We start from the raw sequence: 22,759 nt of genomic DNA on the forward strand, positions 1-22,759 counted from the left end.
GAATGAAAGGTGGCTGGTATTTAAAGGCCCCCGTAGTCCCTCCAGACACTCACACACACACACACACACACACACTTCGACTCTGCTGACTCAGCAACACGTCTCGTGAACATCTCCGATTGGGTAAGTACGTCCGAAAAAACTCCTCTGGTTTCTTCGATTAAGGTCAGCAGTGTACAAATGTGGTGATGGCTGTTCGATTCACATTCTGAATGGACATGTATCCCTGTCAGAAAAATTGAGAAATTAAGTCTTTGCTGAAGAGACTACAGAGGCGTGATTTGGGAAAGTCCACAGGGATGTTGAACACCAGAAGATAATTTGGTGTTTTTGTTATTTTGTATTCCTGGTGTAAATTAATCTGTTGAGTTTGCCCAATCTGCCATGTCTGATATGGGTGATATTATACGTTGTTATTTGTATTGCTGTATTTGCACATTCCTGTTGTGTGGGTCAATTTTATGTCTTTTTAACTGACAAAAAGGATCCTACAATTTTGTAGCCATTCAAAAACAGATATCTGATCATCTCTGGAATGTGATTGGTCAGGCACACATTCACTGGTGACACTACTCTTGGAATCACGTGTGAGAATGTCACTGTAATCAATGTGTGTGTGTGTGTGTGTGCGTGCGTGCGTGTGGGGGGGGGAGGTCCTGTCTGACTGCCACCAGGTATGTTAATACGCATGCAAATACTGTCCTCCAAAACCCTTTGAGGAGCTGTATTGGTAGTGAGTAACTTTGTTTGATCAAAAAATTGGAAAATTATATTCTTTTTATGATATATAATACAATTGCTCTTCTTGATTAACAACTGATATTTCCCCAAAAAACTATATGCCTCAGTATTACTCACACTCTTACTTCCTGCACCCTCCCTCTGGAAGGATAACAATACCAAGCCATTGTTTATGTTGTTTTATGAGATTGGTGAATATACTGGGTGGGATCTTTGACCATTCCTTCATATAGTATCTTTATCCAACAGACTCCTTCAGTCTTTGCTTGTGAACTGCCCTCTTCAATTCAAACTACGAACGATCAGGTTTCAGATAGCCATTGCAAAACTGTCATTTTGTGGTCAGCGAAACTTTTATGACTTACTGATTTTGTTCTGCTTGGGAGTTCATAATTTCATTAGCAAAAACTGCTGGACCAGCCGAAACGATACAACCGCTTAACATCAAAGCTCTATCACCATGAACCTAATAAAAACATGTGAGTCACTTTTAGGTTTATACTGTGAATTTTGAATATGCACAAAATAGTGTTGATTATTCTCACTAAATACTGCTGAGTTGGTTCTCAGTTGATCACCCAGGTTAAATAAAGATAAGATCAATTAATAGAAAAAATTAAATTCTTATTTAAGCTAACCCAGATCCATGTCTCCTGTAGTCTTAATTTCAAGAGTCATTCTACTACACTGCAAAAAAACATACAATATGCTGCAAAATAAAAAATATTTTCACTGCTTTTTTTTTTATCCAAGACACTTGTATTATGTCAAGAAAATAAGAATACTTGAATCTTTTCTGTCAGGTCTAGATATTTATCTAAATGATCAGAACCCTAGCCCTGGTGTAGTCTGCCAGTTTTCATAGTCCCTCATAAGTTAATCGATCAAATAAAGCAGTTGGGCACTCAGTTATCCCACCTTACCTGGTTTCTTGGGTTTGAACTTGTTGCTCATTTTAGAGTAAAAACCAAGACTGGCAGACCCTGTGGTTCTCTAGGGCCAGGGTTCCAGACCCCTGATATAGACCGACAGCAGCAATAGGATTAGACGAGCTTAACTCGACAATATAAATATCAACGATTGGGCGCAGCTGCCACGTAATCCCGATGACCTGTAACGAACCGACAGCCTTTGGCGGATTGGACTCAACATGACCGTCCCCTCTCTCCCCCCCCCCCCCCCCCACAGAGCGGTGTCCTGTAACGGGCCAGGGGTGAAGATGCCAAACTGGGGCGGGGGAGCCAAGTGCGGGGCCTGCGACAAGACCGTCTACCACGCTGAGGAGATCCAGTGCAATGGCAGGAGCTTCCACAAGACCTGCTTCGTCTGCAGTGAGTGAGCGGCGGCGCAGGGGCCGATGCAGTTACATAGCAACGGGGAGCCGGCCAATGGCTGGTCATGGGACAGAAGCGGAAAGTCCAGGGGTCAGAAAGCAAAAGTCCTGCCATGTTTTTCTTCCTCCCATTAACTCAGCCCAGCTGATTTCACTAATCAGTTCTACCTTCTGGCTGAAGAACTGTGCTAGTTAGCAAATCCAAGTGATTGGAACAAAACACTGGGGAGGACTTTCTGAACCTGGATGTTCCACCTCTGGTACAGGGTTGTGTCGATACCCGGGTCTGGATTGGTTGCTGATTTGCTGATTTTAAGGTGAAAACCAACCAGCAGTACCTGAGCCTCTGCCCTCTGAACAAGGGGCAGCCCATGATGTCAGTATTTTAAAATCTTTTTTGCTTTTTAATGACCTTTTATGCTGCATGATTCTGATGAAGCCAGTTTGAAGTAAGTATTGTATTTGAGGGAATAATGGTAGCAACGCAACAGGTATTTTTTTAATCAGTAAGTCTAGTGGCATAATTACTGATTCTCTTCTGATGTTGTTTTAGCTGGCTGCCGTTACCATACTCATTCACTGCAAATGGTCTGGATACAGCAGTGTAGCTTGAGGGAAGCATTTCATGTTTAAGACTTGAAACAAGAGATCGTTTGCTGAAATGAAGGCCAACTGCTGCACTAAGTTGAGCGGCTTGAACAGCGTAAAAAGGCTAAAACTGAAAACAAAGCATTTGACAGGTTCTTGAAACGGTAGCTTTTCTCAAAAAACTGCCCTCTGCAAATGCCACTTGTCAGTCGCGCTTTGTAAACCTCAAAAAGGTCAGGGGCGGGTTTCAGGAGCGGTGACGGGTAGGCACTGCCGCCAGGAAACCCCTAGCGTCTGCGCGAAAAGCCGCCAACTGGGTGTGCTTTCCCGTCTGGCAAATTTGGAATTCTCCACCAGCCTTCCACAGCCACCCCTCCCCGCCCAGCTCCCCCCCCCCCCCGTCCATTACCTAGGACTACAGAAATAGGCTCCGGTTGTTTCCCATCACGATCCGAGTCCTGCCCCCCACCCCCACCCCCACACCCCTGGTGGGGCTGGAACAGCTGATGGAAGCAGCGGCCCAGAAAAGTGGCCCCGCTGATGGAAACGCGCGGCGCCATTAACCCAGCCCGGGGCCCCGGGGGCCACATCGCTCTGTCAACAGATTTACAGCCGGCGTTCAGAAAAACCTCGCCTCGCGGGGCTCCAGCGCCCCGTGGAACGGCTACGTCCGTCTTCCGAGCGGCTGGGTCGAACCGCTCGTGAGCTCGTAAATCTCCCTCTCCTGCTCCTTCCTCGCCGCCCGCCTCGAAATTTGTCGAGCGGAATCGTGCAACCGCATATCCGAAGGTCGCATTTCCCGCCTCGCCTCAGAAATTAAGCACGGCAACAGGTGGTAAATCCTGACAAAACCGAGGGAGAGCGCTCGCTAGTCACGTGAATTTAGGACCGCTTCGTTAATTTCTGCTGAAACCATATTTTAGGTTGCAGTGGCCTGCAGGAAAGCTCTCGACAGCACCGCGGTGGTCAACAGGTGGTAAATCCTGAGAAAACTGAGGAAGAACGCTCGTTAGTCGTGTGGCTGTGGGTCTGCTCTGTTTATTTCCGTTGAAACCGTGTTTCACGTTGCAGTGGCCTGCAGGAAAGGTCTCGACAGCACCACGGTCGCCGCCCACGAGTCCGAGATCTACTGCAAGTCCTGCTACGGCAAGAAGTACGGGCCCAAAGGCTACGGATACGGGCAGGGAGCCGGCGCACTGAGCTCTGACCCTCCTTCCAGGAACCTGGACCTTCAGCAGCAAGAGTAGGTGTCACGATCCCACGTATTAGGGATTAACTCCTAACCAAGGAGGGAAAACAATGAGGGCAGATCTGTTTTTGGATGTCATGGCAACTGCCCATCATGAGCGTTCGTAGCTGCAACCCGCGCAATCGATTCGAAAGGACAATTTCAATGTGGTGCCCATCCATGCACTAGAACAGTGCCTTAACAGATACCAGACTGTGGGGCCCATCCATGCACTAGAACAGTGCCTTAACAATACCAGACTAGGGCCATCCATGCACTAGAACAGTGCCAACAGATACCAGACTGGGCCCATTCATGCACTAGAACAGTGCCTTAACAGATACCAGACTGTGGGGCCCATCCATGCACTAGAACAGTACCTTAACAGGATAAGCCACACAACAACTCCCTGCACCTTGGTGAAAACGTTTTACCATTGGCCTGCCTAGACTAGACCAGCTTACAAAACAATGCTGGGACAACTGTTTGGAACATATGCAAACACACAGGCCCTCCAGGGATGGAACCACATCTTAACCTTGGAGAAAACATGCAAAAATATGCCATTGAGCAGTCAAAACACAAATTTGGCTTCATGTAGTCATGTCTGGATTCATTTTCCCCGAGACCCCGTGTTTACAGAACCTAAACACAGAGGGGCATGTGCAACAAGGGCAAGACAGACAAGGACATCATCCAAATCTCTCGTTTCAACTGGCACTCAAATATTCATCCCAATTAATTACTGCCATCAGCAGTGCAGGATGAAAATGTTTCTGTAAAGACCTTTAAATGGAGGTACCTCCGATCTTCCCAAAAAGAATAATTAATTATTTTAATTATAATTTTAATTGAGGAATAATTAATTATTTTAATTATAATTTTAATTGAATAAGTTCATTATTAATAAGGGTCGCACACGGACGCTAGAGTGTATCTTCAATGTCACTATAGCTACAGCTGAAAAGACCAAAATGGCATCATCTAATCTCGTCAAAGAGAAACGTCTCACTCCTATTTTCACATTTCAGATCCAAGCCCCACCGTCCGTCGTCCAGCCCGAACTCCGGCAAGTTTGCGCAGAAGTTCGGGGGGTCGGACCGCTGCCCGCGGTGCTCAAAGGCAGTGTACGCGGCCGAGAAGGTCATGGGCGGCGGCCAGGTAACGGTATTCCACGACCCCTTAACCTCCAAAGACCCAGCATTTAAGTCCCTGGTCATAATCTCATTATATTCCACTATGCTGAAACCTGCACTACAAGGGACATCCATCCATCCATCCATCTATTATCTATGCCCACTTATCCAGGGCAGGGTCGCGGGGGGGTGCTGGAGCCTATCCCAGCATGCATTGGGCGAGAGGCAGGAATACACCCTGGACAGGCCGGAAATCTATAACAGGGCACACACACCATTCACTCACACACTCATGCCTATGGGCTATTCAGAGTCTCCTATTAGCCTACCTGCATGTCTTTGGACTGTGGGAGGAAACCGTAGAACTCGGAGGAAACCCACATGGACACGGGGAGAACATGCAAACTCCACACACAAAGGCCCCCCAAGCCGAGATTCGAACCCACAACCTTCTTGCTGTAAGGCGACAGTGCTACCCACTGCACCACCGTGCCGCCCCAACGGGACCATCTTCACATGTTTTTACCCAATTCTCCTTCGTTTCCCCTGAGTAAAGCGTCGTTGTAACAGCGCCCCTGTAGAACGTGCCGTACAGATAAAATTGAATAGAACTGAATTGAACGTTCGCTGGTTTACCCGAGTGTTTGCCCACAGCCCTGGCACAAGACCTGCTTCCGCTGCGCTTTGTGTGGGAAGAGCCTGGAGTCCACGACCGTGACGGACAAGGACGGGGAAATCTACTGCAAAGGTACGACGAGCGCGGAAAGCCCGCGCCGCCCCCGGCGTCCTCTTCAAGCGCTCGACATCGCCCCGCGACCTTCGGCCCCTAACGGCGGTGCGGAGGCGGTGTTACCGGGCCACTGGAAGGCACTCATTTTTTTAGCGATTAAATCGCTGCGCTTGTAGCTGACGGCTAAAAACTCTGGCTTACCGTTGACCATATTTTCTGATGACCTGCGTGACAAGAAAACCCTTTTCTCTAACTACGTAATACAGAACGTAATCCTTAACGTTTACAGTACAAACCCCATTGAATTTGATAACATGACGATTCCAACGTCAAAGGATAGAAGCACCCTCCGATAAACCTGTTAGAGGGTGCAATTTAAATTTAAACGGTCTTAACTTTTCACTTAAGTGCAAGATCATAAACTTACCAATACCATGCTTAAAAATGGTCCTTGAAGGCTCTTTTGCATTCGAATACTGTCGGAACAATGCATTACAGATGGCAGTATGAGAAAGCAATGGGACATCAACAGAAGAAAACTTTCTAAACTATCCATATTTTTGTACCTTGGTCTGATGGGATTTATTAAACACTAGTGCAATAATCTGGGGGTTAACAGATCCCTTAAAGTGGACAGTGACAGGTAACACAAGACTGCGAAACCACAGTGGTGCTATTCAGAAAGCTGTAACGATGGAGTGACATCTTCACGGCCGTGCTTAAACCGTTTCATTTTCCGGTCTTTTCTTTTTCTTTTAGTTTGTTACGCCAAAAACTTTGGACCGAAGGGAATGGGCCTCGGGAATCTGGGAATGGTGGAGGACAGGGGCTGAAGCCTGTGGAGGCGCGCCATGAGGAATCCAACGTTCAGCCATTTCGGGACGAAGATGATCTTATTAAAGTCACACTAATCGCTGGTTATCGCTAAATGTTAAGTTGTTGGAAAAATACTTGGTCAAAAAGCAGCTAGTACAGTACCTAGTTCAGATTTATTAGGCAGACATGAAGTAGTTCCTTTGATGTTCTTTGTTCCTTCCTTACAATAGGGTAGACCTAGAGCAGGGGTGGGCAATTCTGGTCCTGGAGGGGCCAGTGTGTGTGCGGGTTTCTGTTTCCACAGTTACCCTGTCTAAATGAGCTAATTGGCTGTACCCTCCCAACACTGGTCGACTCATAGATTAGGTCGAAGTAAAACGTTTCATATAGGGACACAGGAACAGGCTTCGTTCGCGTTGCTAAATGTAGCTAAAATATCAGATGGCGTCATTGTTAGCGCTAATAATAAAGACCAGAAGCTGGCAAGAAATCCAGAACAAGATAGGGCCCTCCTTGCCCACCCCTGATCTAGGCCCTATGACATTCAATAGTCAGATCTCTAATTATTTATGACATCATTTTTACGCAATGAAGCCACTATAATAAGGACAAAGGAATGTTACTTGTTAAGCGTAACCACCAGTTCTAGTTTAGTTTAAACCACTCAGAAGATGACAAACAGGCATATATTCTGCACTGCACTCTCAGAAAGACATGGGTCCAAAAGGCTTTTATGTGTCTCCGTAGAGGAACCCTGTCTAGTTCGAGGGTTCTTTGTCAGGCAAAATGGTTCAATCTGGGAGCTTTTGCAGTTCACGCCAACCATAAAGGGTTCCTTAAAGAAATAAAAACGTTCCCCTATGGAGATAAGCCAAAGAATCCTTTTTTTCTGAGAGGGTACAAAAGAAGGAGAACCAAATTCAGTCTTCCCTGACGTGTCAGGCACTTTGGGGAGATCACAGTCACGGCACAGACAGTTTTTAATCCATTATTCATCAGACTCAATCTGTTGTCATGAATAAGCGAGCATAATCAAAATAAACACCACAGCACCGATTAGCAAATACATTTGTATTAATCTGAAGCCATTACTTCGTGTGTCACAGCTGTCTGGACAAGCTTAATCGTTTTCTAATTAAAAAGTACAAAACCCAAGGGAGTGTCATGAGAATTGTTTCCACACAAAACAACAATTTTCCATACTGACATGAAGTTGTACCAGTGGTATTAAAGGATTGCTTACTGATGTCTATTTGGTGAAACTTTGACCAGAAACCCACCAGTCCCAATTTAATCCTGACAGATCTTAAAGAAAAAATTTATCACCGAGTTTTACACTTGGCGTATTATATTATGGCTTTCTCCGTTTTTCCTTTGAAGCTACCTGATATACTAATATTCTGTCCCATACTTTAGACTTGCAGAAATGGGCACTTAAGTAGACGCCTCATTAAGTATGGAGAGCGTAATAAGAAACAAACAAACCAAAAATGAATCCAATGTAACCGAGAAGACATAATGTTGCCATTCCACTGAAAACAGGCAATAAATAAGAATTTAAAGCTCGGCATGAAGAGCGAACATATACTTTCTAAGCAGTGCGATAACTGTATGCTATGTTATTGTTATGTTTGTATGTATTTGCCAGCTCATATAAAACATTCATTTATAACTTTATAAAAACAAAAATATTATATTCAGTTTGTATATAATTGTTCCCTTATCTCTTGCAAAAAAAAAAAAAAACATTATTTAGGAAAATAGAGCTATGTATAAAACAATGTTCTCTACACACTTTACACATAATTTAACAAACGGTGACAAGGGACATTCAAAACTTCCACCGCCAAAATTATCGAGATCTTTCGCTGGACGTATTCCGGTACAAGGCAATTGTTTGTGCAAACAAAAATAAGTCCTCCGGTTCACTTTTCTCAAATCAACGTTTTTGAACTGATCTTTTTTTTTTTAGGCGGATGCTCATTAACAGCGGAAAAGAAGTTACGAAAAATTATTTAAAAAGTAAAATATGCCATTTGGCTCAGATCCACGCGAGCGTCAGCTCTCCGCCCCCCCCCCCCGAGCGGCTTTGGCCCGGTCCCAGCACGGGCGGTGGGTGGGGGCGGGGGTGGGGGACTTTGAGCCGGTCCGAGCTCGGGTGGTGGTTGGGGGATGGGGGGTGCACTTCGAGCGGCTCAGACCGTGTGGAAGTCCTCGCCGGCGGCCATGTCGAGCCCGGAGGAGTACTGCTGGGTCCAGTCCACCACGGCCGGCTTGAACAGCCCGCAGCAACGCAGCTGGAAGAAGTTCACCAGGTTCCGCACCAAACCCAAACTGCCGGAGGAAAAGAGCGCTTTAGGGCCCCGATTTACTGAGACCTTCAGCACAGTCAAAACCTTTCAAGCACACGCAGAACCAATAACACGACCGGCGATTGGTCACGGTACTTGTTTTGCACCGATCGTTGGGTGTGTTATTAGTTTTGCTAAAAGGCGAAGGTCTTAGTACATCTGACCCTTAGTTATTTAAAACACTTCCAACTGAAAACGTGGTGATAGAGCTGGCGATCCGATGTGGTTTCTCAGTCACAAAAAATGGGCAGAGCCATCATCTGCAAGGCAAGACTTCACTAATTTGGATAAGTCATTATATTTTCCTGTGGACAGCCCACAGTTTCTGATTGGCTCACACAAGTAAGTGACAGACTTCACGTCTAATCGCACCTTTTATACAGATCAGGAAACCTAACTAGAGCAACAAAGTCTTGAAGATAAGAAAAATCCAATATCAATGACAACATCAAGCAATATCTTCCAAAGTGAAGAGGGACATTTGATACTGGGTAAAAGACACCATATTTTTTGACAACTTAATGATTAGTGCTGTTGCAGGGGGTTGAAGGCATTGTCTGTTGATGCAGACTGTAAAGAAAATGACAAAGCCTGACAGGCGTTTGCTGATTGGCCAGAAATAGGGGCGCTTACTTGTATGGGTTTTCTCGGAGTGAGAATTGCTGCTGGTGTCTTCTTCTTCGCTGAATGAGGTTCATCCTCTCAGTCGTAGTCAGTCCAAAGACGGCGATCTTGGAAAAACAGAAATTTAATTTTACATTGTCAGCACAGCACTGCAAAAAAAAACTGTCTCCTTCCCTGGCAGCCAGGCATTCCAATACTCCCAAAATCATTTAGAGACGATCCTCAAGGAAACGGAACATAACTGCAACGTTACAATACAGGCATTTACAGACGCTCTTATCCAGAGCGACTTACACGACATCTGACATCGCATTTACACTGCATCCATTCATACAGCTGGATATACACTGAAGCAATTCGGGTGAGTCGTTAACCTGGGAATCATACCTGTGACTTTTAGGTTACGAGGAGACCAATTCCTTACCCGTTATACTACACTACTGCAAGAACATGCACTTTCTGGAAAATATAATGGTCAATATAGTTCACCAAAATGTATTTAAAACAAACGTGTTGTAACATCTGAAAGCAGCAATATTCTTGTTCATACACTATGAAGTAATAAACTTGCAATATCTGATCTCGGTAATATGCTTTACTTTTTAAACCTTTATTTACCCTTTATTTTACCAGGAAAGCCCCATTGAGATACACATCTGTTTTTTAGGGGGACCTGTCATATTATAATGACACAATCACAATGACAAAACACAAACAGGTGCAGTCAACACTGCCTCTAGCAAAATCACAATTTGTCCCAAGAACTCTGGCAGAGGAGAAATGAAATGACTATTATAAAGACCTTTTGTCAAAATAATTAACAGACGATGTACTGAATCGTCTGGGAAGGCGCTGCTCATAATTAGGTCCGCCATTTTGTCTCTATCATAAGACCCACAGGGATATAAACCAATATTACAACCGTTATCCTCCAGGGGTCCTTGCAGGCACTTAAATGGCACAGTGAAGTGGCTAATTACACAACCGAGTGGCTAACTGGAAGAATGAGGCCCATATGCGCAAACAAGCATATGAGGCCAACTGGCAGCCCAACTCATAATATAATCCATCCATCCATCCATTATCTATACCCGCTTATCCTGGGCATCCATCCATTATCTGTACCCACTTATCCTGGGCATCCATCCAACATCTATGCCCTTATCGACAGCCATCATTATCATACGCTATCTGGCATCCATCATCATTATCTATGCCCACTTACCTGGCATCCATCCATTATCTATACCCGCTTGCTGGCATCATCCATTATCTATGCCGCTATCGCATCCATCTTTATTACCTATCCTGAGCATCATCATTCTGTACCGCTTATCCTGGGCATCATCATTATCTGTACGCTACCCTGGCATCATCCTATCTATACCCTATCCTGCATCCATCCTTATCTGACGCCAGGTAACAGGGTTCAAACCTTAACCTCCAAAGACGCAGCATTTAAGTCCCTGGTCATAATCTCATTATATTCTACTATGCTGAAACCTACACTACAAGGGACATTCATCCATCCATCCATCCATCCATTATCTGTACCCACTTATCCTGAGTATCCATCCATTATCTATACCCGCTCATCCTGGTCAGGGTCGCGGGGGTGCTGGAGCCTATCCCAGCGTGCATTGGGCGAGAGGCCAGGAATACACTCTGGACCAGGCCGCCAATCTATCGCAGGGCACACGCGCCGTTCATTCAAACCGGCCGGATTCGAACCCAGGGCCTTCTTGCCGTGAGGCGACAGCGCTACCCACTGCACCGCCGCGCCGCCCTCATGTAACGATACTCCAATAGTAAAGCCGATTTTCTGAACGACACAACGCGCTACATTACAACATAATGCAGCTGCGATGTCAGAAACCCGCTGCAGCAGTGCGCTTCCCGTAACCCCCGGGGAACGCGCAGAGGCCACGCCCTACCTGGTACAGCTGCATGAGGAGGGAGGCCGAGGCCCAGGAGGTGTGCAGGAAGGTCATGCCGAACACGTAGAGCACCCACGGGGAGCAGCCCACCAGCTCCGTCAGCACGCCCCACGCGCCCACCTCGCGGTAGCTCAGCGAGCAGCGCTTCGACCAATCTGGAAGGAGGAAACGGGCAGGGGGTTCACCTCAGCTCAGCCGCAATTGGACGAGACTGTCAAGAGCTGATGTAAATAACTGGTTGAATGAGTTGACTTAAAAATAAAAAAAATAAATAAATAAATAATCTGATAATCTCGGTTTTTTGGCAGAGAGTCGACCGTTGGTCAACCTCACGTTGGCCATTTTGCAGCAGGAAGCAACTTTTTAAAAAACTTGGAGCCGAAGCCAACATCCAAGGTTGAAAAAAAATACATTTTTAACTGTTTTGTAAAAGACATTCACCTTCACGGTCACTCGTGTAAAGGTCGTAATGATGAGGTCACCGAATGAAAGCCTTTTAAAACTTTGACTCCCCTTAACTTTGCCTTCACTGCATTTTATATCTGCAGTTTCTCCTGTGTTTAAAGAGCACCAGTGGAGTATGACACTCATTACACCCCCAATAAGTGTCCTCCATTCACTTCTCAAGTCATTCATAACCGATTCACAATAATCTTATTGGGAACTGCTGATACAGTCTGCTTTCTATGGGCAACTGTCGCCTGCATGCACCTTATATTACATTACGTTTATTTGGCAGATGCTTTTACCCAAAGCGACGTACAAAACTGCATATCACGGTCATTGGAGCAACCACAAAACCTTGTTTGAAAGACAAAGTAACACATCGAATTTAAAACGAGGGGTAGCATCGATGGCAGGTTTAGCAGGTATGAGCCCGGTAGGATTTCGGTACAAATTCCCTCCAGGACGGAGCAGCGATGTTTCGCCGCTGTCGGTCCCGCCGAGCGCCGCGGTGGCTTACAGACGATGCTGCCGTAGAACATCCAGCCGCCCATCAGCGTCAGGCAGAGCAGGAACATCACGAAGTAGCGGTGGTTCCTGGCCCCTGGAATGACAGCGCCACGCTACGCATCAATACAACAGTTCTGACTCTGGTGTGTGTGTGTGTGAGTGTGCGCATGCCACTGTGTGAGTGTGTGTGTGTGTGCATGCCACTGTGTGAGTGTGTGTGTGTGTATGTGTTGAGATTGTTGCATATACATGTGCCTTCATCCTGACCACCCCCTGCCCCCACCCCAAATTTAATACTGACAGGTCTTCTGTTATCACAGCTGCTTCCTGGGCAGCAGGCCAAGGACGTCTGCTTCTCACGCCGAGCGCCACGCGGTTACCTATGCAGCCGTTGATCCACATGGAATGGTGGTCTTGCTTGGCGATGCAGGAGTCGCAGGAAAAGCAGTGATTGGCTCTTACGGGCTTCCGCATCTACGGAACGGCACACAAGACGACGCAAACCTGAGTCACCGTTCCAACTATAACAAGATTTACAGCCAACCGAACAAGATAATGCTGCAGTAGAACGGCCTGATCTCATCACGAATAATTTTGCTTTTAAGGTCAAAAAATTTGAACTAAACGTGACGAAGGGACAATATATATTCTCGTTCACATTCCCACATATTACCTTAAAGCAGAACCACAGCTTCCTTCATTTTAAAATCAGGCTTTAGGGCGGTTTTTTGACGGGCAAACCAAATCAGAAAAAAACAGCTGTAATTGCAGGACCAAAAGACACTTCCTGGGGAAAGGAAATGAACGTATAAACCCTTTATTTCAGGGTGAACCGAACGTTCGTTCGGGTTCTTATCGATGACATCACTCGGTTCTGATCGATGACATCGCTCGGTTCTGATCGATGACATCACTCACCATGCAGGAGGTGCAGAAGATCCGGGGGTCCAGGCAGCCCGCTTCGGCTAGCAGCACCACGTTCTGCGGTCAGAGCGAAGGCGAGCGTGTCACCGACAGGAAAACAGGCGCTCGCGCCGAGAGGAGCCTCTCGGTTTTACCAGCGCGACGGAGCAAAGCCAGCGATGGAGGATATGAATGAGCAGGGGCAGTACCCACTGCTTACCCGCCTTCTACAATATTTACGGTAGGGCGGACCCTCCTTAGTAGATAAGTCGACTAATTAGTCATTGGGCTCTTAATTTAGACGTGTTTGGTGCTGAATTTCTAGTCGGACAGTCAGTGAGTTCACTCTGTCAACCATTAACGGCTGAATTAATTTAAATTATTTTATTTGTGCAAATACCTTGATAATGGCCTTAGATCGCTAACTTACAGGTTAATAATGTGCCCTCTTGAGTCTCCATTGAGTAATTTTATCTTACCGAGAGCCAGAATGATTTCATTTATCAAAATAGGCTATGTATATGAAAAAAATGTTTAAATTTAATGACTATAGTCAACTTAATAGCAAAAATTACATTACATTACAGGCATTTGGCAGACACTCTTATCCAGAGCGACGTACAACAAAGTGTATAACCATAACCAGGAACAAGTATGACGAAAACCCTAGAGAGAAGTGCAGGGAACAACCGCATAGTTCAACTTGTGGCGGCAGTGTAGCATAGTGGGTAAGGAACTGGGCTTGTAACCGAAAGGTCCCAGGTTCGATTCCCGGGTAAGGACACTGCCGTTGTACCCCTGAGCAAGGTACTTAACCAAAATTGCTTCAGTATATATCCAGCTGTATAAATGGATACAATGTAAAATTCTATGTAAAAGTTGTGTACGTCGCTCTGGATACGTGGAGACGTCTGCTAAATGCCTGTAATGTAATGTAATGTAATGTAACTTGGACCCTGAAGGTTAAACTGATTAACACTAACATGGATGTCTTACAGTCGACTAAAGAGATTCATAGTGGAGGAGAGCCCAAGTATACACAGCCTGTGTACAAGATGGCTGACCGTTACAACCGTACCCAGCGTTACACTTTACTCTGTCTGTATACGTTTCCTGGAAGCTTTCTACATTCCCGTTGGGACAGTCATTTAACCTGTGATCTACCTGGCCATACCTGAGCCTGCTAGATATGCTGTAGGTCTCGACTGGAAAGTTTCATCTCGACCTGTGTTCTTTATTATACAACGGCATCCTTGCATCTTGCAATAGTTTGCTTTACTCACTTCATACACATAACCGGCAGCTAAGTCCTGTCACATGCATGCTACTTCCTTAAATCTCTCATTTCTTGTTCCTTAATTATCTGAAATCTTTACTAAATTTTGAGTTGAATTCTCAGCTTTTTCTGTGACTGAGCAAAGTCAGCGTTTGGAGACGGACGGTATGATTACCTTCTTCTTCTCCTCTTCAGTGGCCCTGATGTACCCGGGGTCCGTCCTCCAGCTCCGTAAGTAGTAGTAGGCCAGACCAATGGCGTTGAGGCTGAAGAGAACCTGCACTGTAAAGCTGGGGATATGTGCACTTGAGTTAAAGAAGTTCTGTACTGTAAGGGGCGACATAGCTCAGGAGGTAAGACCGATTGTCTGGCAGTCGGAGGGTTGCCGGTTCAAACCCCGCCCTGGGCATGTCGAAGTGTCCTTGAGCAAGACACCTAACCCCTAACCCCTAACTACTCTGGCGAATGAGAGGCATCAATTGTAAAGCGCTTTGGATAAAAGCGCTATATAAATGCAGTCCATTTACCATCCATCCATTTACCATTTAAGGATGGGGATATCAGCACCTGAGTTAAAGAATCTTGGTACTGTAAGGATGGGGATATCAGCACCTGAGTTAAAGAAGCTCGGTACTGTAAGGATGGGGATATCAGCACCTGAGTTAAAGAAGCTCGGTACTGTAAGGATGGGGATATCAGCACCTGAGTTAAAGAAGTTCAGTACTTAAGGATGGGGATACTCAGCAGAGTTAAGATTGTCTGGCATCGGAGGTGGGTATACCGCACCTGGGCATGTGAAGTGTCCTGACAGCATAACCAATGCGGGAATGAAGCACAGATTAGAAGCGCTTTGGATAAAGGTATATCAACCTGAGTTATTGCCATCCATCCATACATTTAAGGATGGGGATATCAGCACCTGAGTTAAAGAATCTTGGTACTGTAAGGATGGGGATATCAGCACCAGAGTTAAAGAATCTTGGTACTGTAAGGAGGGGGTTTCAGCACCTGAGTTAAAGAAGCTCGGTACTGTAAGGATGGGGATATCAGCACCTGAGTTAAAGAAGCTCAGTACTATAAGGATGGGGATATCCTCCACACACAAACAGCTACATATCCAGTGTGAATGGTCCTGTAACAGACAATAAAGCAGGACAGGAACTGCATCTTATCTCTAACAGGAAGTGCAGAGATTTACCGCGATGCTTTTGTTGCAGGTGAGCTCAGCTCGTCAGTACGGTGCCAGTCATACGAAACTCGCATCTGGCAGGCCCAACCCCTCCCCCACCCCACCCGCCACCCCACCTCAATGCCCCTTAAGTTAGCCATCTCTAATTATTTTTCTGTAAAGGGGTTCGTTTGTCTGGAGGTTCACTTTTTAAATAAGCTGCTTTCGTATCTCTCAATCGAGAGCCCGCTCCAATGTGCGGCTGCGCCGGACAGGAAGACAAGCGCCCGAGTCACGCGCGAAGGGGATTCAATTACCTCATCCCTGCCCCGGTCGTTTCCATAGCGATAACGCACAAACGACCGCGGCCGTTCGGCGGTCAGGAAACGTAAAAAGGAAACGTAAGCCGGCTGAGACGGTTCCGCGGTACGGAACGCGGCCGACGGACGAAGAAATTAAACTCAAATCTGTAAGTGACATCGTTGAATTTTGGAACGATGATTAAAATTGCTAATGAAAACGTACAAGCTTACACAGAAGGTGGTACGCCTTGACCGTTCAATTATGTAAAACGCATCAAGCTGTGAAATGAGCTAACAGAGTGAAGCTGTGGCTCTGTGAAGCCCTACAGAAGCTAACAGACTGAAGCTGTGGCCCTGTGAGGCCCTACAGAAGCTAACAGACTGAAGCTGTGGCTCTGTGTGGCCCTACAGGAGCTAACAGAGTGAAGCTGTGGCCCTGTGAGGCCCTACAGGAGCTACAGACTGAAGCTGTGGCCCTGTGAGGCCCTACAGGAGCTAACAGACTGAAGCTCTGGCCTTGTGAGACCCTACAGGAGCTAGCAGAATGAAGCTGTGGCCCTGTGAAGCCCTACAGGAGCTAACAGAGTGAAGCTGTGGCCCTGTGAGGCCCTACAGGAGCTAACAGAGTGAAGCTGTGGCCCTGTGAGGCCCTACAGGAGCTAACAGAGTGAAGCTGTGGCCCTGTGAGGCCCTACAGGAGCTAACAGACTGAAGCTGTGGCCCTGTGAGGCCCTACAGGAGCCATCAGAGTGAAGCTGTGGCTGTGAGCCTACAGGAGCTAACAGATGAAGCTTGGCCTTGGAGCCCTACAGGAGCTACAGAGTGAAGCTGTGGCCCTGTGAGCCCTACAGGAGCTAACAGAGTGAAGCTGTGGCCCTGTGATGCCCTACAGGAGCTAACAGAGTGAAGCTGTGGCCCTGTGATGCCCTACAGGAGCTAACAGAGTGAAGCTGTGGCCCTGTGAGGCCTACAGGAGCTAACAGAGTGAAGCTGGGCCCTGTGAGGCCTACAGGAGCTGAAGCTGAGTGGGCTCTGTGTGGCCACAGGAGTACAGAGAAGCTAGCGGAGCCACGAGCAACAGGTGAAGCTTGGCCTGTGGCCCATGGTAAGACGAAGCGGGCCCTGTGAGGCCCTGTGGGAGCTGAAGAGCTTGGTAAAGGATATCAGGCAGGAACCACAGGCACCATGTGACCACCATCCAGAGGAGGGAGGCGATGAGGGCGGAGGCAGGGCGGAGTTCCTGCATCGAGGGTCCAGACAGTTGCCTGAATGCACACACGCATGGACACACACACACGCGCACACGCACAGAGGCACATAATAAGCACACACATAATTTATTTAATTACACCAACTCCAATGTTATTCAATGTAAGCAGGTTTACTGCTGCACTGCATTAGCCATTTTGCATGTTAAAATATGGAGCAGTCAGACATGATTTGACAGGCACAGTTTTAAAAGCCTAAAATGTCCGATCAGGCTGTTAGTCCAACTGAAATGAAAAGCTCAGGTTTGAAAATAGCTAAAAAAGGCCAGTAATGGCTAGTGTCCAGTACTGATAATAAGATAATTGTACAGGCCCATTCAATTGAATACAGTCTTAGGGCCACACAGTATATTCACAAAATAGATTTAATTTTTAAAAACCACAACAGCAAAGTGCCTTCATCAATTATTTAAATGTATTTTTACATGTAGTAGAAGTAATTCATTATCCACGACACAAATCTTTCCTTTCAAATTAAATTTTCATTCGAATACTGCAAAATAATTTTTACAGGGCATGCCTATGTTTTAATAGCATTTTGTGATTAACTTCCTTGCCTGTGAAAGAAAATGAGCCTGCCAAAACAATAAATTTGTTGTATAATGTTTTGTTGTGGTCTTAATTAGCTTGTAAGTCCATCTACTCTGAATTGCATGTAAAGTAATGCACGGAAAGATGCCACAGAAATGATACGCAGCCTTTCCAATCATAGGCATGGTTTTTCATTCAGCCCCACAGTGCCACCTAGAGGAAGAGGGTGTTACTGTAGGCTAATTCCTATGAGGGGAAAAAAAACCCACAGGCCATTTGAGCAGGATAAATGGCACACAGCTCACTGGAAATTCACACAGATTTCACACGTATACTTCTAAGTGGAAAATGAATATATGAGCTGTAGTGCGGTCTTGAGGTATACACAGGAAACGGTGATAGCTTACCGCCACAAATATATAAAATATATCTTAACGTTATTTAAAGCATTATTTTGTGATTGGCTAACACAATCACTCACATTCCTCCCCATTGTGAGTCTGGAAGTCGTCACTGTGAATTTCAATGGGAATTCTCAGTGCATTCACTGAGCTGAATAAAGGCAAATTAAGAGCACCAAACAGAAGGAACTGGCCTTGTATTCTAAAGGTTGCAGGTTCGAATCCTGAATAGGACACCGCCGTGGTGCCCTTGAGCAAGGTACTTAACCTGCATTGCTTCAGTACATATATCCAGCTGTATAAATGGATGCAGTGTAAATGCTACATAAGACATTGTGTTAGTCGCTGTGCATCAGAGCGTTCGCTAAATGCCCGTAATGACGCGTATGCGGGGGCGTGCGTGAGCGCGGCGGGACTCTTACCGGGACGTGACGTTGACGGCGCCGAGCACGCAGCCCAGGAGGAGGCCCTTCAGCAGCCAGGACTCGGAGCGCATGTCCGCGATGGCGCCCACCACCCACATCACCACCGCGCTGAACGCCAGCTGCAGGTGGAACTGCGCACGGAGAAAACGGAGTCCGCTAGGCGTTAGCGACGCTGCCCTACACCTCTTAAAACGGAAGCCTCAAAAAAACCCGCCGAAACACTTAGCCTACCCAGAATCCCTTCAGCGTTAGCGACACTGCCTAACGCAACTTAAAATGGAGGGCTCAACGAAAACCCGCCAGGACGCATCAACAGTATCCAATTAAGGACTTTTGACATTGTGCAAACTGACATGGCGTATAAGAAGACGCGCTATGCTGCTCGGGTCCTGTCTGTTTCGATGGCAGAACACGTCCTTTTGAAGGTAAAACCGAAAGACAACTCTGGATTCTGGGCTGGTTGACAGTTTGCTGAATTGCGAAACGTTTTTTTATGAACTTCGTGTCACAAGTGAACTTACCCGGGCAAGTGTAAATTTAATTTGGGCAAGAACATTCCTTACCAACTTGCCTGACTGGGCCAGTACGAATAATGCTAAACCCTGCACAGCATCTCCATCCTTATCTGCAGAAGTCATTGAAGACCACATGCACAGCATTATCAGCTACAAACAACAGCCCGCACACATTTTAACAACCAAGCAAACGATCCAGCGAATAACAAAGCCTCCTTTAACTGCCTAAAGTGATTTCGCTAACGATACCCATTTCAAAATTAAATTAAATTCAGGATTAACAGCACCGGTTGTCCGAAGAGAATTCAAACCACTTTTCGGAAAAGCCGTTAGAAATATAGGTCAGACGGATTCGGCGGCCATTTTCTCAAACGATGCAAGATCGAGCAGCGAACGGGCTATTCTCCTGTGGAGGCTCCGGACGTAAAGGAATCCCGAATTGTTTTCGGCTTCCCTCTCGTTCCAAGGTCAATCGTTCCCCCGGAGCTCGGAGGCGACCGCAAACGAACCCCTCGTTACGGAGACCGCAAACGACCCCCCCCTCCTCGGCACAGGAAGCCACGCGTGCCACGGCAACCGACCGAGGACAGGATGTCTGCCTTCCGCAATTAACCGCCTCTTAAAAACGTTTGTTTTTTAAAAGAACGGTTCCGTTTAGCGTTCGCTTGCGCAATACGGTCAAGTTTTTTTAACAGGAGAGGAGATGGCGGACCGTACCTCGTACTTGGCGACTATCCTGAAGCAGGGCGAACTCGACTTGATCCTCTCCTCCTTGATGTGGGTCAGCATGTGAATCAGCAGAGGACTGTGCACCTGGTGGGCTAAGTCTATGGGAGTGTGTCCCTGGAATGAGGAAATGAGCACGCATAACACGCTGAGCTGGGCAGAAACATGTAAAGAAAGAAAACCCTTGTGTTTCATGACTGATTGCTTGGCATTAAATTACAAGGAAACAACCGCTGACACAAGGAGACAGTCACTCAGTCACTCAGTCACTCAGTCACTCAGTCACTCAGTCACTCACTCACTCACTCACTCAGTCACTCACTCACTCACTCACTCACTCACTCACTAACACACTCTCTCTTCGGTCGACCCTTGGAGAATAAAGCCGTGTGCCACAGTGGTGCGTTTCCATATTTACACAGTGGTAAAACCAATGGCAGGCATGGCAGTCACATTTCACTCCCATAGACCTTAGCCGTCTTCCTGAACTGCACTATCCAACACCAAGCTCTAACTGCAAGTGACCAAAAAAAAAAAGTAAACCAAAAACAACCGAACATCCTTGGACCATGACCTGCTCAATCACTACAGCTGACAGGTCCAGTATCCCGAGTAGCAATGCTAGGATAAACATGCCAGGATAGACTGCTAAAGCAAAAGCTTCCTTTGGTCCCAGCAGACACATTTAACATGATCTGACATTCACCAACACAGAAGTGACTCCCAACATGGCTGCTCTTCGCCAACATGGAGGAGGAGCCTTGCATCTTGGTTCTCAGCCAAAGACACCAGGCAGACTAATATGACGTTCTGCTACTGCAAGACCAAACAATTTAAGGGTTGACAGCTATTCACGTACTGAGCCAATTAATAAATGTATTATTTCACTACATTCTTGAGTTATCTACTTGATATGAATTGCAAATCAGTGAGGTAACTCTGTTAGCCTCCTAACCGTTTTAGCTTGCAAACTTTCAGTTCACTGTTGGTTGCAAATTTTCTAGTTTGCTTGATTCAAATTGTGCCATGGGAAGCAAGCTTAAAAACCTCATGTCAACAAACCTGCAAAACTGTCATTTCTGTGTTATCGAGTAAACCACATAACTGCCGACGTCGTTCGCAAGCTATACAGCAACAGCTCTGCAATACAGAATCTAGGCACTGAGTTGCAGCTGACGCTCGTGTGACCTTCAGAAAGCTGCGGTCTTCACGGGTCATCATGTGTAAAAGGCTGGCAGCGCCCGCTAGTGTTTCCTAACTTGGGAGTTGCTTGCACGGACTATCACTTGCTCACATCAGAGTTACACCAAAGATAGCAGCTCTTCACAAACAGCGCGAGATTAAACGTAGTGGAAGTACAGAAACATGGTAGGCTGAAGCTGGTTGTTACGTCTAACCAATAGGCAGCAGTTTTACAGGTATCTCAACCAATAAATTTAGTTGGTACTGGATACTTTTCCTTGTTTCCGGAATCCTAGCTAGTACAGTACTAGAGAGCGGAGAGTGGTTTGAACTTTAACGGCATCTACTGGTCAGGCATGATAACCAATCAGCCATGGCATTCAGTGCTTTCACTCCGTGTGATCTTGCGCTAACCCCGAAGATGCCCGTCCTTCACAAACATCAGGATAGAACAAACATGGTCGCCACACGCAAACAGGAGAGACACCAAACACGGCTCCACTTTTACAGACGCATTATGGAACACCGAAACCGCCTTCCGTTCACAGGACTGACACCTAAAATGGCGAGGGAAAGCACCTTGGCGTTCTGCAGGCTCACGCTGGCTCCCGCCTCCAGAAGGAGGTGGGCCGCGTCCACGTTGCCCGCCAGCACCGCGCAGTGGAGCGGCGAGTTCCCGTTCACCTTGTCCACGGCGTTGACCGAGGCATTGCACTTGATAAGGAAGTTAGTGGGTTCAGGCCTGCAAGCAAACCACAATGTTGCTATTTTAGAAACCGTCCTCTGCAGAGGGAAAGTAGACTGTTTAGACTGTTTGATATGGGAAAGTTTCAAAGGAGTCTATTTCAGGTAACGTTGGGCGAAGGAGTACCTACCCTATAATTTTCTGAGCTGCTAACATCAAAGGAGTCTGCCCATTTAGATCTGGACTATCGACTTCCTGAAATGGCAGAAAAAAAGACTCAAGTACATTACTTTTCAGGATCAATTTTGCATTTATATAAAAGCTTTACACTTAAAGGACACATCTCAGGATGTCATGTTACATTCCAAAATAGAACCTGGTTTAATTCAAACTCGAGAAACCACTAAGGTCTCAACAACCCTCCAAAAGGACTGTAAGGTGTGTAAGATGTTACACACTTGACACACATTTGTTTCCAGATTTATAGCTCAACCTCAGAATCAGCAAGAACCAGAAAGACCATATTATCTCAGACTAGCATAAATCCCACTCAATTTTAAAAGGCTTCTACAAGACTGTTTCACCCGACCAGAACAGTCAACCCCCTGCATCCATCTCCTCTCTAGCCTGTGTGGCCCTGAGGCTGGGAGACTCACCTGTCCTTTGGCCATGAGGTAGGCCCCTATGCTAGACTCACCTGTCCCTTTGGCCATGAGGTAGGCCCCTATGCTAGACTCACACCTGGGAGATTCACCTGTCCCTTGACCATGAGGTAGGCCCCTATGCTAGCCTCATGACTAGGAGACTCACCTGTCCTTTGGCCATGAGGTAGGCCCCTATGCTAGACTCACCTGTCCCTTGGCCATGAGGTAGGCCCCTATGCTAGACTCACCTGTCCCTTGGCCATGAGGTAGGCCCCTATGCTAGCCTCATGACTAG

General features: G+C 46.5%; 2 protein-coding genes across 2 annotated transcripts in view; one reads left to right on the plus strand and one right to left on the minus strand.

Moving 5' to 3' along the window:
• Positions 1–7,727, plus strand: csrp3 (cysteine and glycine-rich protein 3 (cardiac LIM protein)). Its single transcript, XM_064312247.1, has 6 exons — positions 1–123; positions 1,930–2,072; positions 3,734–3,905; positions 4,922–5,051; positions 5,681–5,774; positions 6,516–7,727. The coding sequence occupies exons 2-6, from the start codon at positions 1,961–1,963 to the stop codon at positions 6,587–6,589; spliced, it is 582 nt and encodes a 193-aa protein (XP_064168317.1). The 5' UTR covers positions 1–123; positions 1,930–1,960; the 3' UTR covers positions 6,590–7,727.
• Positions 7,629–22,759, minus strand: part of zdhhc13 (zinc finger DHHC-type palmitoyltransferase 13) — a 22,047-nt gene continuing 6,916 nt past the window's right edge. The window contains exons 6-17 of the mRNA XM_064312246.1: positions 22,011–22,075; positions 21,715–21,877; positions 19,945–20,070; positions 18,710–18,843; positions 17,246–17,352; positions 14,793–14,911; positions 13,357–13,419; positions 12,819–12,912; positions 12,449–12,532; positions 11,482–11,639; positions 9,557–9,654; positions 7,629–8,906 (exon numbers count right to left, since the gene is read on the minus strand). Coding sequence (XP_064168316.1) covers positions 8,768–8,906; positions 9,557–9,654; positions 11,482–11,639; positions 12,449–12,532; positions 12,819–12,912; positions 13,357–13,419; positions 14,793–14,911; positions 17,246–17,352; positions 18,710–18,843; positions 19,945–20,070; positions 21,715–21,877; positions 22,011–22,075 — 1,350 coding nt within the window. The 3' untranslated portion in view covers positions 7,629–8,767. The remainder of the gene's footprint in view (positions 8,907–9,556; positions 9,655–11,481; positions 11,640–12,448; positions 12,533–12,818; positions 12,913–13,356; positions 13,420–14,792; positions 14,912–17,245; positions 17,353–18,709; positions 18,844–19,944; positions 20,071–21,714; positions 21,878–22,010; positions 22,076–22,759) is intronic.

This window comes from Anguilla rostrata, chromosome 16 (genome assembly GCF_018555375.3).
Source record: "Anguilla rostrata isolate EN2019 chromosome 16, ASM1855537v3, whole genome shotgun sequence".
Lineage (NCBI taxonomy): Eukaryota > Metazoa > Chordata > Actinopteri > Anguilliformes > Anguillidae > Anguilla > Anguilla rostrata.

Excerpts from the sequence above, each read along its gene's own strand:
- csrp3 (XM_064312247.1), top strand. The coding sequence starts at position 1,961 with ATGCCAAACTGGGGCGGGGGAGCCAAGTGCGGGGCCTGCGACAAGACC. Across the intron at positions 3,906-4,921 it reads CTGGACCTTCAGCAGCAAGA|ATCCAAGCCCCACCGTCCGT; the intron begins GTAGGTGTCACG and ends TTCACATTTCAG. Across the intron at positions 5,052-5,680 it reads AGGTCATGGGCGGCGGCCAG|CCCTGGCACAAGACCTGCTT; the intron begins GTAACGGTATTC and ends GTTTGCCCACAG.